The sequence below is a fragment of the Lutjanus erythropterus genome, chromosome 8 (genome assembly GCF_056507025.1).
Source record: "Lutjanus erythropterus isolate fLutEry1 chromosome 8, fLutEry1.hap2, whole genome shotgun sequence".
NCBI classification, from domain to species: Eukaryota; Metazoa; Chordata; class Actinopteri; order Lutjaniformes; family Lutjanidae; genus Lutjanus; species Lutjanus erythropterus.
Window position 1 is genome coordinate 40,050,050 of NC_139324.1, and position 16,525 is coordinate 40,066,574.

A 16,525-nucleotide genomic window follows, 5' to 3' on the forward strand; every position below is an offset into this window, starting at 1 on the left:
AAAGCTTGGCATGCAGCTCTCACTGTCTGTGAAGCTGCAGGGTTCACACATCCTCCAAATATGAACGAACCCATGTTGTATCTGAAGGTGGTCTATCAGAGACTAGCTGGCCAGATCAAAATACACACCAAGTAAAAAGGGCAACTCTGGAGTTAGTAGAAGGTGCATTGCTCCTTCTCCTTCTCCTCCATCTCAAGCTGCAAGCTCCACTGAGACAGCCAAATTCGCTCTCACTGTTCAACCAAACTCTGTTCTAAAAGCAGGCGTTTTATGATAGAAACTTATTTTTTCACAGTAAAAACTTTATTTGCAGCCTCACTAAGACTCTTTTCTGATTCAGGTTGATCTACAGGCACATTCGGCACAAGTCATTTACCAGGTAACATCATTAATTGTGACGAAGGCTTTGCCAGACATACATTACATGCCCTGACTGGCCCAGCACTACAACGTTTTTCACCATCCGACAGTCGGATCACTTCACTTCTCTTTTAATGTTCTTATAACACAGTGAACAAGCCCTACATGATCTCCCAACATAGCATCAATGGCATCAGTAAATGTAACATAAGTGAATTTTACATTAAAAAAAGAAACTACATCACTGCATGTATTATTCAGTATCATTCTTTTTTTCCAAAGGGCAGTATGCATTACTGCTCAACAGTATTTGCTGTTTAAAAAAACAAAAAAGTTGTAACCAAGAACATCATCTTGAAAGTTGAAGTTATCTTTTCTTGTGGCAGGTCTGTTACATTAATGACAAATGCAATTTACATTTTTTAACAAAAAAGAAAATTCATTCCGCATAATGCTTTCACAACAAACCTCACGTCTTACAAGCTGATTCTAGTCGCTGTGTCTCATCATTCTCACATCATGACTAATTGATTTTTTTTTATGTAACTCTAAACTACATGTGGTAGAAAACAGTAAACAAATATGAATGAAGGAATAACACGGCAGTATCAATATACAGTATCAATATGATTGGGTCTAGGAGACAAAGATGTATTGCATATGATTTTTGATGTCAGTCTGCTTCAACATATTGTGACAAGACGGTTCTACTAAAAGCAGAATCCTGAGGGAATAAACCAATATGTTACTGAATATATGTTTACAGTTGTGTGTGCATTCCAACTGAAATGCAGCACTCATACAGATATACAGGTCACTAATGCCAAACAAATGACATGTCAGCTTTTTGTCCTTGCCCTTAAATATTAGCCTTACTTTGTTGCATTAAATGTGAGGTATTTTCTCCTGAATAATACATGCTTTCACACAAAATCGACCACCTCAGAAATGCAAATCAATATTATTTGCCACATGCTATATGCACTGGGTGCAGTAAATAAGAGCAAAATCATAAAAGTAATATGCACAGAGCTCCTCCGACACCTCATTTCCTGTGTGCCAAAGCTTATTATTTGCAGTAAATGATGCTGAGTATTCAATCACATCTATTAAAAAGAGAGGAAAAATGTCGCCGCTGTGCAGCTAGTGTTGGCATCGGTGACATCCAGGCTCTACTGTATAATAAAGAATCAATACATCAGTCCACAGAGAGGAATGAGCAGCCTGGGGACAGTTTAGTGAAGCTCTACTTCAGAAACACCACGAAAAAAACCCGCAAAAAGGCCAATTTATCATTATTTGGAAAACAGCGACATAATTAGTCAATAGAGATACTTTTGTGACCAACCATTATGCAAATGTTCCAGTCTAATTGTTCTGGGGCCAGCTTCAAATGAATAATACATACAGTATATTGTAGTTAGAGAGGCTAAAACCAATATTCACACAGAAGAATGATCTCATTAGGAGTATAATATACAGTGTAGTATTTAATGCTGGCATTCTTTCATTATAGAAATAAACACAATTGTGATAATGCAATCTACATTAATGTCACTGATGCAATGAGATTCTGATGTATGGCTTGGACTGAAGTGAGTAGATCTTAAAGTCACTATATCATCATGTTGCCACAGTCCACACTCCACATTTGGTGTTGTAACCTGACGGCTCTTCATCATCTTCTGTATAACAAAACTTGGTCTGACATTACTTTCGTCCTCCATGCAGGAAGATATGCTGTGATGATTTAAGATATAGGTCCCAGTTGGTGTTATCATTCATCCGATTTTGCTCGGAGAGGAAACGGTGTCCATGCCAACACGCTCTGACTCCCAACTCATCAAATACAGCAGCTTGGTCAATGGACCAGTGCTTCAAACTGTGCAGTTTTGCAATACCAGCCAAGTAGGGATCTTGCCCCTTACATTTGTTCAAGGACATGCCTCACCAGAAACACTCTGCTCTCTCTACCCAGTTTCCTCAGTAGTAAGTGGAAGACTTCTGCATGTAAAGGCCCTAATAGTCTACCAATCAGTCAATCAATAGACCAATGACAAATGTCTTGGGTGGCGCTAAATCCAGCATGCAGTGATGGTGCTGCTGCAAAATAGTATGGAGGGTGAATTTGTTTTGGTGGGTCGTTCATGTGCATGTGGGGAGATGAGATGTGGCATTAAAATGACTTCATCACTGGTAACTGCTGTTAGCTTGTTTACGTTTGTACTATTGGCATCCCTGGTGCTAATTTGGTGTTTTCAGCATGTAGGTTGCAGCTCCGAGGTTTTCTGTTAATGCCCGGGGACTTTGAAAATGCAGATGCTGCGAGCAAGCGACCAATGGCAGGACTTAAAACAGCAGTTTGCATCTAGTGAGTCAAACTATTGCCCTAAAATAAAAATTTTGTCCAACAATGATTTTTTCTCTCTCTAATTATTTCCAAAAAAAGGTAAAAAAGTAAAACTGTACTAGAATATTTATTTAACATGAAAAATGAAATGATAAAACACAGATAACAAACACTATACATATGCAAAGGCTGGCAAGTTAGGTATAGGAAACAGAACTACCTGGGTAGCCTTAGGCCGTATGTAACATACATACATAATGTTACGGGCATAAGACCTACTTTCATAACCTCCATCTGTTCACCCCACCACATCCATACACAGACTTTCTAGATTTACACCAATGGTTCTCAAAGTAGGGTCTGGGGACCCCAGGGGTCCTTGAGGGGGCCCCCAGTGAAAAGTAACGCAGTGACAGTTTCTCTTTGCAGTGGCTCCCTGTAACTTTGACAAAAAATATATTTTACTGTTTAAAAAAAGTTGAGAAAATTCATCATTTCAAGGCAGCTGACTTCAATCAATTGTTGAGTTTTGAATCAAAGTCAAACTTTTGAGTTTTGAAATAAACTAAAAAAAAAAAGCCTATAATCTTTTGTTGAGATAATTTACTGTTCTTCTAAAAAATGGGAGTCTGAGTTTTAGAAACAAAAAATTACATTAAGTAAAATGAATGAGAATAATAGTTAATTTTTTAAATTGCGACCATTTAATTTTCAAACAGTCAAATAAAGACAAACTTGGCTCACAGCTCACTGTGAATAATCTTTTTTTTTTTTTTTTTGGTTACTAAAACTAAAGTTTATCCAAAGAAAACAAATATATTAGCCCCCCAAAAATGACAGATCGGCAAAACTTATTTTACATAAAAGTGTGAGCTTCACTTCAAACTCAAAAAATTGTGAAGCCAGTTCCCTTGAAATTGTGATTTTTCTTGTTTTACAGAGCTGCATGCCAAGCTTACTTTTTTAACAGTGTAACTATAGATGCCAAATCAAACAAAAGGAATAGAGAATCTAACAGTTGTGGCTTGAGGCAGATATATAACCCTAATGCAAGGATTTTGTTTTTCATCTCAAACTACTTTGACCAATCCTAAACCAAGTAATTAGCCTGCCTTGACAGACTCAACCGAATCTAGTCACAAATACAGCTGCCAGATCAGGAAACAGTTATATGTGACATTTCTTACAGCAATGACGAGCAACATTTAGTCTGGAAGACGTGATTCAGTAAAAATTTGCAGCACTTTTGATATTGTATATAAATTAAGAACAGTGACTGGAGTAAATAGGCTTCTTTACAATATTTCTACTGTAATAACAAGGTCAAAACACACTTCAAACTGTGGTTTAAATGTATGACACTGCAAAATAACCATATGTATTTCAAATAAAATGGAAGAGCTCTTATACCCCTCGGCCTTGGTTCCCTCTATTAAATTCTAATAGTTTTGGTGAAAAGCCTTGACCTTTGCCTTTATTTATATTTCCCACTATGTAATGAGTTTCAGGGTCTAAATTGGTATGCTGCTTATAGTGTGAATCAATTGATCATAAGCGAGTAAATAAGTCTTTTTTTTGCTTGAAGGCATCTTTAATGAGGACCATGGTTAGAGTATAATACACACAGCAAGTGGGAGGACATGTATTTTTCTCTAAATATCCTCTGGCACTAACCCAGCTCCCTTGAAATAATCATTGGACTATGACCATGTTTATAGAGTGGCTATAAGAGAAGGCATTAGCTCATTCCTTTCACTATCTATTACACTACCCATTATTTATGATTAATAAATAAATAAATAAAGGCCAATGTCACTGAGTCAGGCTCATTAAGAGTCAGGTCCTGGGTACTGTGTAACTGTGAGATGAACAGCGCTCATCATAGTGATGTTGAAGGCTATTCTTCTCACTGGGTATCATGGTGAATATGTGCTTGGTCTCACTTAAGGGAGAAATCTGTAATATATTTACAGTAATACATCAGGAAATGATTATGACTATTTGTCATCAGAGATCAAGGAAACAGGTTAAGTTGAAATACTGCGGTGTCCCCTTTGAATTCTTTATTCTGTTTTTGTCTGCTCGTGAGTCGTAAGAAATCATGAATAACCTTGTAGAAGCTGTAGATGTTTATAACAGTTAAATTGAGAAATATGTTAATGAAGTCTGTCAGACAGCGAGACAGGCAGCCAGAGTGTGTATTTTCAGAGCAGTGGGCTTTTATTTTTCAGACAATGGACTTAACTTTATATTGACAGACAAATGATGCTTAAAAACAGCTGATCAACTTACAGTGTGGGAATCGCTGTTGCTATTTACGATAGCAATTTACGATGTTGCACACATCCGGCGCTCCTGCAGGCCTCCTGCAGGCCTCCTGCAGCCTAATTAATTAGGTTTAAATTGTATTTAAACCTAATTAATATACAGTCTATGGCTCCAACTGGCTCTTTGGACTGCTGTACTCATTTTTGCACATGAAATTGCTTCTTTTAAGATCATATTGTTGTGATGCTTTGTTCCCCGCTCTAGCAGCAGGGAGATAATGTAGACTTTAGCACTTTAATGTCACACTGGGTCCAATACAACAAGCACGACAAGTTTTAAAATATGTCTTTTTCTTTCGTTCTTCAGGTGACAACCTGGGATGTTGTCCTTTACTACAGTCATACTAGAAAGGAACATGAAAGGTAAAATGTGTCAGAGCAGCTTAACTGTTGAGATGAGGGCTGCAAGAGCAAAGACAAACAGTAATGTACTCCTCCCAGTGCATCGCTCCTGACATGGATGAGACAAGATTGTCACCAGGCAACAAAACTCACTTTCACAGTAATGGTTTTGCCTAAGATGAATGCTAAAACAAACCGAAAATGTGCAGAAACAGGAGCAATGCAGCGAGCAGACTTAATGTGAGAAAATAATATGTTTAGGGCAAAGACAATGACTTTTCTTTTGTAAAACTATGACATTTTGACAGAAGAGACTGTCTTAATCACAGAGACTAAAGTATACACTGCCTTCATAGGAATGAATGTTCCCAAGCACACAGACACACAAGTACACACAGTATTTGTTGTGTCTGTTTCCCGCCTACTGAAACTACTGGTAACAGATGGCACATGCCTAAGGAAGTGTACATAAGTTCTGTTCCAAATGTAAAGGAGGGAGAGGGAGAGAAACAGTAAATTAAAAGTCTTATTTCAAAGCCTCACACTGGAAAAAAACAAAAAACAAAAAAAAAAAACCCAGCAGATTAAGATGCCTACAAACAAGACACACGTGTGGCAGGTTTAATACGTTTATAGCAAAGGACAACTGCTGCATTTGATCTCAAATCAAATTGAGGCGTCAGACGCAGGGCTGAGAAGCCAAACATGATATCCAATTAACTTTCGCTGCGCTAACACTTATCGGCACATTAAACGTTGTAGAGATAGCGTGATGACAACATAACCTGTGCATTTCTAATAACTTGGGAAGATAATCTTAACAGGAGACAGCAATGTGACGGCAGAATCATGCAGATTTAATGGTCTAATAGGCGTCTTGATTCTCGAGCACTTTCAGTGAATAATTCTCAGAATATGCAGAAGTGACGCTTGAATGTAAACATGCTGCATTTGTAATAACGGCATGTTTTTGGTTTTTTGATGAGTCAACAGAAGGGTTACATGTCAGCAGGGAGGGAGAGATGGAGAGGAAGGAAAATAAACGTTACATAATGCAAAAGGCCCTGTCCTTCAGCTCAATAACAAGGTGCTACGCTACATTACCCCCTAAACCTCCATCCTGCTGGCGCCAATTCTCATGGGAACCACACACATTTGTGATACATTTATTTCAATATGGGACTTGCCAGATAAAATACCCTGCAGGATGTTGATAGGCAGCCCAGAATACACTGACTATAGTCGCTGCAGCTTCATCACAGACAGACAGATCAAATATTCTCTGCACTTCTAAGCGGCGTTTCCAGAGGGCCTTTGTCAGCTGCTTCCAGATGTTTAAATGACAGTGTGAGTTTAACATCTAAGAAATGCACTTCACAATCAGAATTGCGTTCATTGGTGGAGGGTGGTTTTCAAAGGATCTCACTGTGCCTACACACAGAGCCAAAACAACACACAGACCTGAAATCTACATCATGATTAACTCACATTTACTTTAATTTTGATAAATAACACAAAGAAGAACACTGTAATCCTAACACTGTTTCTCTCTCTCTCTCTCTCTCTCTCTATATATATATATATATATATATATATATATAAATGTATATATATATATGTATACTGTAAAAAAAATTATTATTTATTTCATCTATTGTTTTTTTTTTTTATTTTGGACTATTTTTGTTTTTCATTTGAAGGAGGCAAAACAACCTTGACCTACGATTGAACGATTTTGAAAATTGCGAAATGATTAACAATATTAGAGGGAATGATTGAGTCTCATTTTCACTGAAAAATATATTAAAGGTCTGTTTTTTGCGGTGATTTGTACCAACCGGTGTAGACCTGCAATGATTTGTTTATTAGTTGTCAGCTATCCATTTTCTAGGCAGCTATTTTGATAATCAAAAAATCAGTTTGGATCTTTTTTTTTTTTTGCTCCTCAAATATGAATATTTTCTCATTTCTTTACTCCTCACTGAAAGTAAACTAAATTTCTTTGAGTTGTGGACAAAACAAGACATTTAAGGATGTTATCTTGGACTTTAGGGAAAGCTGATCAACATTTTTCGACATTGTATGGACCAAACAAATAATCGATTAATTATTAAAATAACTGACAGATTAATTGTTAATGAAAATAATCCTTATTTACATTAGCTGCCTTCTGTAGAATCTGATCTGTAGGCCAGCACATCTCTGCAGACAAAATGTAGGTTTTATCAAATAAAAATTTTGATTAACTGTGGTAACAAAAACTGTAAGGTAGCCCATACACTCTAGAAATTACAGAAATACTAGGCCACTTAGCCGTTCCGTTCTATTATATAACTGCAAGGCTGTAGCTTGCGATTTATGCCCACCTCCAAATATATAATGCCCTCCCTCTCCCTAATAATCCTGCTGCCGGGTCTGCATAACCATGAGATAAAGACGCTGAGCCCCCGGTGTTGGATCATCATGCTGCTTGTTTTCAAGCTCTCTGTAGGATACCAATGAGTTCTGTGAAGAGAATCTGAGGACTTTAGAGGAAAGCGTGTAGAGACATGCCCTCCCCTGTCGTCGGAAGGGAATAAATGGAAGAACCCCAGAGAGAGCTGTCTTTGAACAGTTCTCCTCCCCTGTGCCTCGAGGACACCGAGATCAACATCGGTGTTGATTGGGTCGAGCCGAGCTACAGCCATGAAACACAGCTTCTGCCACCATGTTTTTGAAGTCAGCTGCTGACCCCTTTCATTGTCTTTTCCTCTGGGAGTGACAATTCAATCAAAGGATTCACTGGTCTCAACGTCCACCAGATTCACAAAGCTCCTCATGGCAGCAGTACTGAGACGACCCAAAAGTCCATGAAATCCTTTCCTGAAGGATTCATGAAGGATTTAAGTTCTAAGACAGTGTTTGCAAGCGTGTTGCATCAATACAGGGAGAGAACTGCATGCTGACAGCCATTAGCACCGGGCAGTTTTTATAAAATTAAAATAGAAAAGATATTTACAGAAAGTGAATTATGGCTGTCCCACTTTATCTCAAATGCACAGCAAACAGCCGATCTGTTCGTCCCCAGACAGCCTTGACATTTAGACGTCCTTGAAAAGTATGATGCACAAACTAGGAATGTGATTATCCAAGAGGTTTGACTCTTTATTGCACAGAAAGCGTTTGCTTGAACTGCACACAATTGGAGAATTGCCATTCGCTTGGTTTTCTTTAGTTGTTCCTGAAGGCATGCTGTTTTCCCGGGCTCCCTGAATAACTGTCGTCAGCTGTCCAGTCCCGCGTGGCCCGCGGCTGAGCCGATAAACCGGTGCCTCCTTCTCGTCTCCAGGTATTGCAATCCAAGGCCACCTTCCCTTCCCTCCTCCCCACAGGCCCTGAAGATGCGGTGATTACATCTCCCTGACCGAGCCCGAGCAGAGAGGAGAAAGGCCATCAGTGGCACCAACATTTTTATATTTCTAGCTGATGAGAGTGTAATACATTACCTTCCCTTTTTCTTAAGATAAAATGTTCTTCTGTATAATGTGAAATCAAAGTACTGATGGCTTTACACCATGATTTTTCCCCCTTTTTTGTGCTTTTATTTTAATCTTCTATGGCTCCGCTCAGTGCATATCATCCTATATGAGGGATCTTTTTCACAGGTTATTGCAGCCCTTGCTATCATTTAAAAAGGCAGAATACATTCCAATCCCATCTTCTGTTTGCAGGGCAAAGCTGATCTAATTCCCTTTTCTATCAATACATAATCCATGATAATGAGCTGTGCCAAATTCCTCAGATGAATATGCAAGGGCTTCTTTCTGCAGGCACTGTAAATAAAATGGAGCCAACATTAATCGAAGTGATAATTAATTGCCTTCTGGAGATTATACGACTTGGCCCACAGCAGCCACGTAGAGGTTATATTATATCTATTATATTTAAAACATGTTTCACAAACGGAGAGTTAGAGATCATAGTTGACGAAGAAACCAATCAGAGAGGGTATTACAAATCTGATGGGAACTGCCAACATGGCCCCAGTGTCTCCCATACAGAAAAAATAAATATGACACTAATAGAAACCTAACACAGTTTGCTTTAAACTTAAATTAAATGTTTGTTCTAGCTACCAAACTCATATCACAGCTCTCCCCTGAAAAACTAATCTGCACCCATCTTATTTACTGAAAATATGTTCCTTTTTGCCAATGTCAGCCTAAAGTCAGCCAGTCTGGGGTGTTAAAGGAGGACTCCAGTGATTTAGTATTGCATTTCCTTGTAGTTGGTAGCCTGGGAACCAGTTGAATCTGCCAAGCTCATGTTTTTATTTGCTCTGGCAGAAATGTCTGGCCCCATTTCCATTCAGAGAGAATAGCACCAGCCTTGGATCCAGCCAGGCCAATCAAAATTGTTTATTTAATGTGAGGCGCTTTTATACAATGATTGACAGAGAGGTGTCACTGGTCCAGATTTGAAAAGTCATGTCACACATTTCGCTGCTCTGCTTTTTTTTTTTTTCGTAGGGTCCAGTCAGCAGGACTCAGATCAAATGTGGATCAAGATTCTGTTACTACGCTGCCTTTTTCCTCACCCAAAATGTTTTCAGAAACATATTTTAGTGTATCGTTTAGCCATAACATGAGAAAAGCTGTAACCATGCGGCAGCCATTTTGTGCCACTCTCAGAAATGGACCAAGCTCTGCTGCATGTTTCTTTGCTCTAGGTGGTTGTTGGTCAATCCAATTGCATCCAGAGCCACTTTGGCTTGCCTATGTTGAGGTTCCAGACTAATTCATGTTCATGAATGAGTCTGGCAAATCCAGGCTACTGGGTCGATCGATCAATCTAAGCTTTCATTTCCAATAATTAAATGGAAAGGCAGAATCAACGATTCCTCTAGTGTTTCCGTTCTGTCCAAACCTGCTCACGGCATCTGGTGCAGAAAGAAGCAACAATTCAAAGACGACACAGAGAAGCTCACCGGCTGTTATGTCACACACTTTTTAAAGATGAGTTTGAAAATCTAAATGACAGTTGTCAGAGCATAAAACAAATGATCTGTGGAACTTCACAAATCAATACTTGATAGTCTAACAATGGCACGGCTGCAAGTGCAAAATTAAAAAAACTGAATCGTGGCTGTGGAGAATCATGACACCCCCAGTCAAAGTTTATGTAGCTAGATATCTGACTCTAATGTCAGTCAAGCTCAAAAAACTATGGATACCTCCAGTTTCTTACTTTCTATTAATCTTAGCTGGAGCTGCAGACATTTTACAAGATCAACAGGATTATTATTTTATGTTTGGAAAGCATTAAAACTTATACCACTGTTCTTACAGCTAACTGGTAAATTCCACCAGATTACCTGCGCTATTCTTCTTATCCGTCCTCCGCACGGCTGCAGCGCCCACCAGCAGCATTTCAGAAGCGTGAGTCTGCACGGGGTCTTTTATTGTGGAAAATTAACCAGATTCTCCCTGGAATCACAAACATTGTCTAGAATGGCGGCGGATCATTCTGACTGACGCAGCTTGGCCATAATGCGGCACAGCTGTGCCTGGTAGAAATTGCGGGTAAGTCACTGAATAGATCTCCTTATGAAGAATAAACTAAAGTCCATTTGTAAAATTGGTGGAGTTCTCCTTCTTTTAAAGGTTCTCTATATGACATTTACCTTAAAGGTCGCAGTAGAGCAACAGCATCTCAGACCAAAACAAATGCATGCTTTGTTTATTCAATAAAGTTCGGGGGGGAGTTTGGTCTGGACACACAGTGCTCACAAAATTCAGATCAAACTGATTACCATTTGTTTTCTGTTCTGTCAATGTGCACAAATCTCTCAAGGCACTAACAAATCTAGAGTTCCTACCTAGATGTGACTGTTTCCTGAAGAGACTTCTGAAACTCAGTTCAACTGTCAAACCAAGCCGTGTCAAAAATGGCTCGATATTGTTGCTGCATCACCTATTTCACATCTAAAATGTTTTCAGAAACACAAACCAGGCCATCATGAAAACTGACGGGAGGAGGAATGAGACTAACCACCACGCCATCGCATTCCTATCTAACAGAGGATGCAAGCAGCTTATTTACAGCTGCTGATGGTAATGATATAACTTTGACATAAGCAGTGGATCCATCTTTTTCTGCAATACGCGTCGCCTATCACAAGTAGCCTACTTGATATATGACCTCTTGCACACAAGGGCATTAATAGTTATTGTGCACTGTGGTCAATTTATGCACAGATGCCACTGCCAAAACTATAAAGCTATAATTACCTAATTATACCCAATAACTCAGAGTGATGAGGAACCTGGCGAGAATGTTAATAATTTGGGTCTGTTGCCTCTTTTTGGCTGTTGATGGACTGTGTGGCAGTGACAGTCTCATCGTGATTTACAAAAGCTAATTTGGCTCTTCATAACATGAAATTGCTGCTCTGTTTATGCATTAAAGGAAATCTATGTCCCAGAAGTGTGTAAATAATACCCAAGAGCGTGCATGCTACAACCTATTCTGATGTGAAGGACGACTGAAGGTTTACATGACTGCAGTCGGATACGCTGAGCAGATTCTTTACAGCATAATACAGCACTTCTATTTGTTCACTGCATAATACAGCTTTCACAATAAGACCCCGTTTTCAACCAGACTGGCAGTTTTCTGTTTCAGTCTGAAAGGAGGAGCTCTTTTTGTTGTTGTCCTGCCCTTGGATGTAAGTAATAGAACCTGGTTGTATAAATAAGAGATCTCTTGAAAATGCAAAACACCACAGCAACATGCACTTTGTTTATAATTGACATTATTTTTTAAACAATGTCAATTTTTAGATGCTTTAGCTAATACTTGAGATTTCACACCAACTTTCTATCAGAAAACAAAAGACAACTTATATTATTTCAAGTTCCTGTGGATGGTAAATCTTACTATAATCACAGAAATCATAGAAAGATCATTGGATGGGATCAGAAATATGTTTATCTATAGGTCGTAGGTGATTGGCCTGTCACAGTTTCAGCTACTGAATGATAAAATAATCAAAGGTTCATGATCTATGAAAGTGAAAAGAAAAGTCTTTTCTACTCCATGCAGATCATAAAATCTTCACCAGACCAATATGGCAGTGATATATCGCAGCAATGAGTCGAAGCGGTTGGAGTGTAGTATGTGTGTCAGCCAGGTCAGCCCATTAAAGTACCCTTATTTCTGTGAATCTAAAAACAATAATCAAAACCAAAATTGAAATTGTTTTTGTTCTGTGTGTGTTAAATGCCTGAACATGCACAGCGCTTATGCAAAGGACAGATTATTGGCAATTAGAAATAGCTTTGAGCTTTTGATGTGACTGATCAGAAAATATTATTAAAAAAATAAATAAATAAATTTTTGCTCCACCTGCCATCTTATGGGTAGAAAGCTACCTACATTAGGCATGTAATGTTTGGAATTCCACAGGAAGTTCACTTGGTCCTTTACTTCTCTCTGACTTTGCTATTTTACCGCTCGCTTTTAAATCACCTGTACGATGATGAGACAATAATATACATGCATGGACCCACTGTTAATGCAATTACTGCAACCCTCAACAAAGGGTTGCAGACACTACTAGAATGGGTGATGAGCAATAAAATTAGTCTTAAACATATCAAGAACTGAGTGCTGTATTTGGTACAAAGCACTCCTTGAACCGGGCCTCAGCTTTACCTACTCCTACAAGTCCTGCAGACTCTGCTTTTATCACATGTAGACTATTTCCCGATGATATGGTCAGTCACTTAAAGGATCTAGGAGAACTGCAGCTGGCTCAGAACAAAGCGGTTTTCCTTGCCCTTCGATGCACGCTGAGATCCAGTGTAAACAACATGCTGGTCAGTCTCTCCTGCGTGGTTGAAAGTTGAGGAGAGGCCGACAGCATCACTCCTTGTTTCTTTTAGAAATGTTAATGTATTGAAAATGCCTGGCTGCTTCTATAGTCAACTCACATTCAGCTCACGTGACCAGACATGCCACCCAGGCCTTTAACTACCACTCTGAAGACCTGTTTACATTTTTATTAGGCCAATATATTTCTCAAAATATTAAAATATAGCAGCAAATTGCTAAAATGACTTGTACCATGGTGTGCTGGCATAATGTGTGCACCTGTTAACATTATGTGACATTATGTGACATAAATGTAATAAGCTGCATTGTATTCTCTGTGAGGACAAGAGGCTGTAACCTTCATGTATGTACACTTAGTACAAAATCACTCAACGGTGTGTGATTACAGGTTGCACTAAAAGCATACAACTGTGTTGAAGATCTGAGCTCACAAAGCTTTAACCTACACGCTTTCAATACATTACATGTTCAAAGTTTTGTGCACAGAACCAATTAAGAGATCCTGCTTTGACATTTTCAGTGGCAAAAATATTCACAGTATGCTTCCATAGGATAATGCATTATAATAAAGTTACACAGCACAGCAGCAGCTTGAATAAAGAATGAGCTGACCTTATCGTTATCGCCTATTCCAAAAGTGGCTGTTGCACACATATAGGTCCAAAATAAATATGTTTGCAGGTAGCAGAGATTCTGAAGAGCAGAGACTTTGAAGAGCTCCTCATTCCTCTCTCTCCAATGCTGCACCTTCATGTTCTTGTTTTTCTAGTCATCATAACCAAAATGTTTCAGTGACAACATTCACAACATCCATTTGAAAAACTTAACAGCAATCTTTCTTTTCAGAAATCATGAGCTGGTTACTCAAGATAATCCACAGACCTTGTTGTGAGCAGTTTCATGTAAGAACTACTTACTTTTCACAGAATCTACTGGAAGTACTTTCTTGCTACTAGAAAGAAAGTAGTTCCTACACAAAACTAGTAACTGGGTCATGATTTCTGGAAAGAGACATTGCTGATGAATTTTTCAAATGTATTTTTTGGGCACTTTGAGCACCAGAAGCCAAATGTCATGAAATTCCATTATATTTGAGAGAAGGCACATGTCTCTGCAGCTGATATCTCCAAAACGGGTCTAAAACAATCTACTTTGACAAACAGCACTGCAGGCCAGAGAAAAATATGTACTTTTGATTTTGGGGAGAACCATCCCTTTAAATATGCACTTCACCATGAACTCTACTTTTAAAACCATAACCGACTACAGAGCACAATTTGAATTAATATACAAACCTTTCATTTTATTTTTTTACAGAGAAATGACTGTGACCACTGATCAGAAGAGCGCAGGAGTTGGAACTAATTAAGTGTTTTTACTTAAGTATTTTTAACGCCAGTAATTTTAAATGCCACTAATATTTTAGGAATCTAACAGTACTTGTACTTGAGTACCAATTGTCAGTACTCTTTACAACATTGAATACAACTAAAAAAATGTCCATAGAAACTTTTCAAGTCTTTCCTGCCGCACGATCCTCACAGTCCTTTTGTCCACCTGGATACAAAGTATGTTTCATCCAGTCATAGTTTCACTGAAGTGCACTTAAATTGTAGTTTGCTTCCAAAGTATCTACAAACAAGATGTGAGTGAGCTTCATGTCTTCAAAATGACCAGAGCAGCTGGTGTCTGTGACAGAAGAAACCACAGGCTTCTAACGCCTCAAGCCAACAGGCGAGGAGTGTCTGATAGTAAAAAAGGTGGAACATCATTTAATGCATGTTAACACGAGTCCTTCTAAAGGTGACACTCACTACAAATGAGATGCTGTGGCAGAAATCCATATGACAGTTCTGCGTTAGTGAGGAATGGATGGAATGAGCGACTTACAAAGTTTGTCGGCCTCGTCTGAGTCATCGGGGCAGTCCGGCTCGCCGTCACAGAGCCAGGCCTCGGGGATGCAGGTCTGCTTGTCAAGACAGTGAAACTCCCCTACGTCACACAAGATGGCTTCTCGGATGGCATGAAGAGAAAGGGTGGAGAGGGAGACAGAAAAGATGCAGCATGAGGTGATGGCAGTGAACAGGTGGGTCACGCATCTCACTTGGATGTACACTTGGAACATGAGCATGAGTGGAGACGAAGTGGCATCACTTTGACTTTCTTTAAAACCGCGTGCCGCAGATGGCTGTGGTGAACAGGCACTGACATGAGTAAAAATCTCATTATCATATCATCATCACCGCTACCATGAACCTGAATGAAAAAGAAAAATTTGTAAGTGCTGACAAATCAATAGAGCCCTGTACAGTATGTTCTTTTGTCAGCTGCATAGCTTTTGCGAACCACAATTCTTTGTCAGAACAGGAGGCCAATTTTTTTTTCTTTTTTTCTTCATTTTACACAAGATTAAAATGCTACCAAAAGAAGCAGGCGACACAGATGCTGCCCAGCCATTGTGATTTTGACAGCTCCTCTCCTCTAACAAAGACACAATGTCCTTCGCGCCTTGGCAAACTATTACAAAGCAGTTGGCAAGTTTGTTCTTATCTTTTTTGCCTCCTTGGTGTTGTGCTTTCATTCGATGGTGGGACTGGGGGAGTTCAGTGAAAGCCTAGTCAACTAAAAAGTCATCATCGCCTTTCAATACAGCAAGCATCTGTCAAAGTGTTGACATTTTTGCTGCCGGTAGCTGTCAGAGACTCAGCTCGATCATTCTGCAGAATGACACAAGCTTTTGCTAAAGATTTGACACCGCAGCGTGACCTGCCGCTACTTCTCCTCAGCGGCGAGCAAAAACGGTAATTTGTTTCTAAGCTTAACCCGCAGACAATCAGACAGGCTCTAGGTCCCCCTCCCACTCTCTCTCTCTCTCTCTCTCTCTCGCTATCTCCATCTTTTTTTCCCGGTGTGTTCCTAACCCATTAGTGGTGGGAGTGGAGCAAGTGGGAGATCAGGTCTGCAGCGTTTGAACAGTGAGAGTGATAATTCAACGCACCGCTGCTCCCTGCCCCGGCACCCTCCAGCAAATTCACTACCCAGGGACAAATCTGAAAAGGTCAAACATCTCATCCATTCTGCCTCTCCTATTCCCACTGATGCAATATATCTGAAATCTTACCATTTAAATCAAGGTCTCTTTTGAAATATTCAAAGCCTTTTTTTCAGGTTTTAAAGGGGGGACATTCTTAAAATTGCATACCAAAGCTCAAACCTTTAAAGTAAAAAATTAAAATGCACATCAGTGAGTGAGTTGAGTGCGGAAAGGAGC

At 39.3% G+C, this 16,525-nt stretch overlaps 1 protein-coding gene across 1 annotated transcript in view; it reads right to left on the reverse strand.

Moving 5' to 3' along the window:
* Positions 1–15,385, reverse strand: part of lrp1bb (low density lipoprotein receptor-related protein 1Bb) — a 322,619-nt gene extending 307,234 nt beyond the window's left edge. Inside the window, exon 1 of the mRNA XM_084723927.1 lies at positions 15,145–15,385. Within this exon, the coding sequence (XP_084580053.1) occupies positions 15,145–15,385 (241 nt within the window). The remainder of the gene's footprint in view (positions 1–15,144) is intronic.
* Between the last annotated feature and the right edge of the window lie 1,140 nt (positions 15,386–16,525).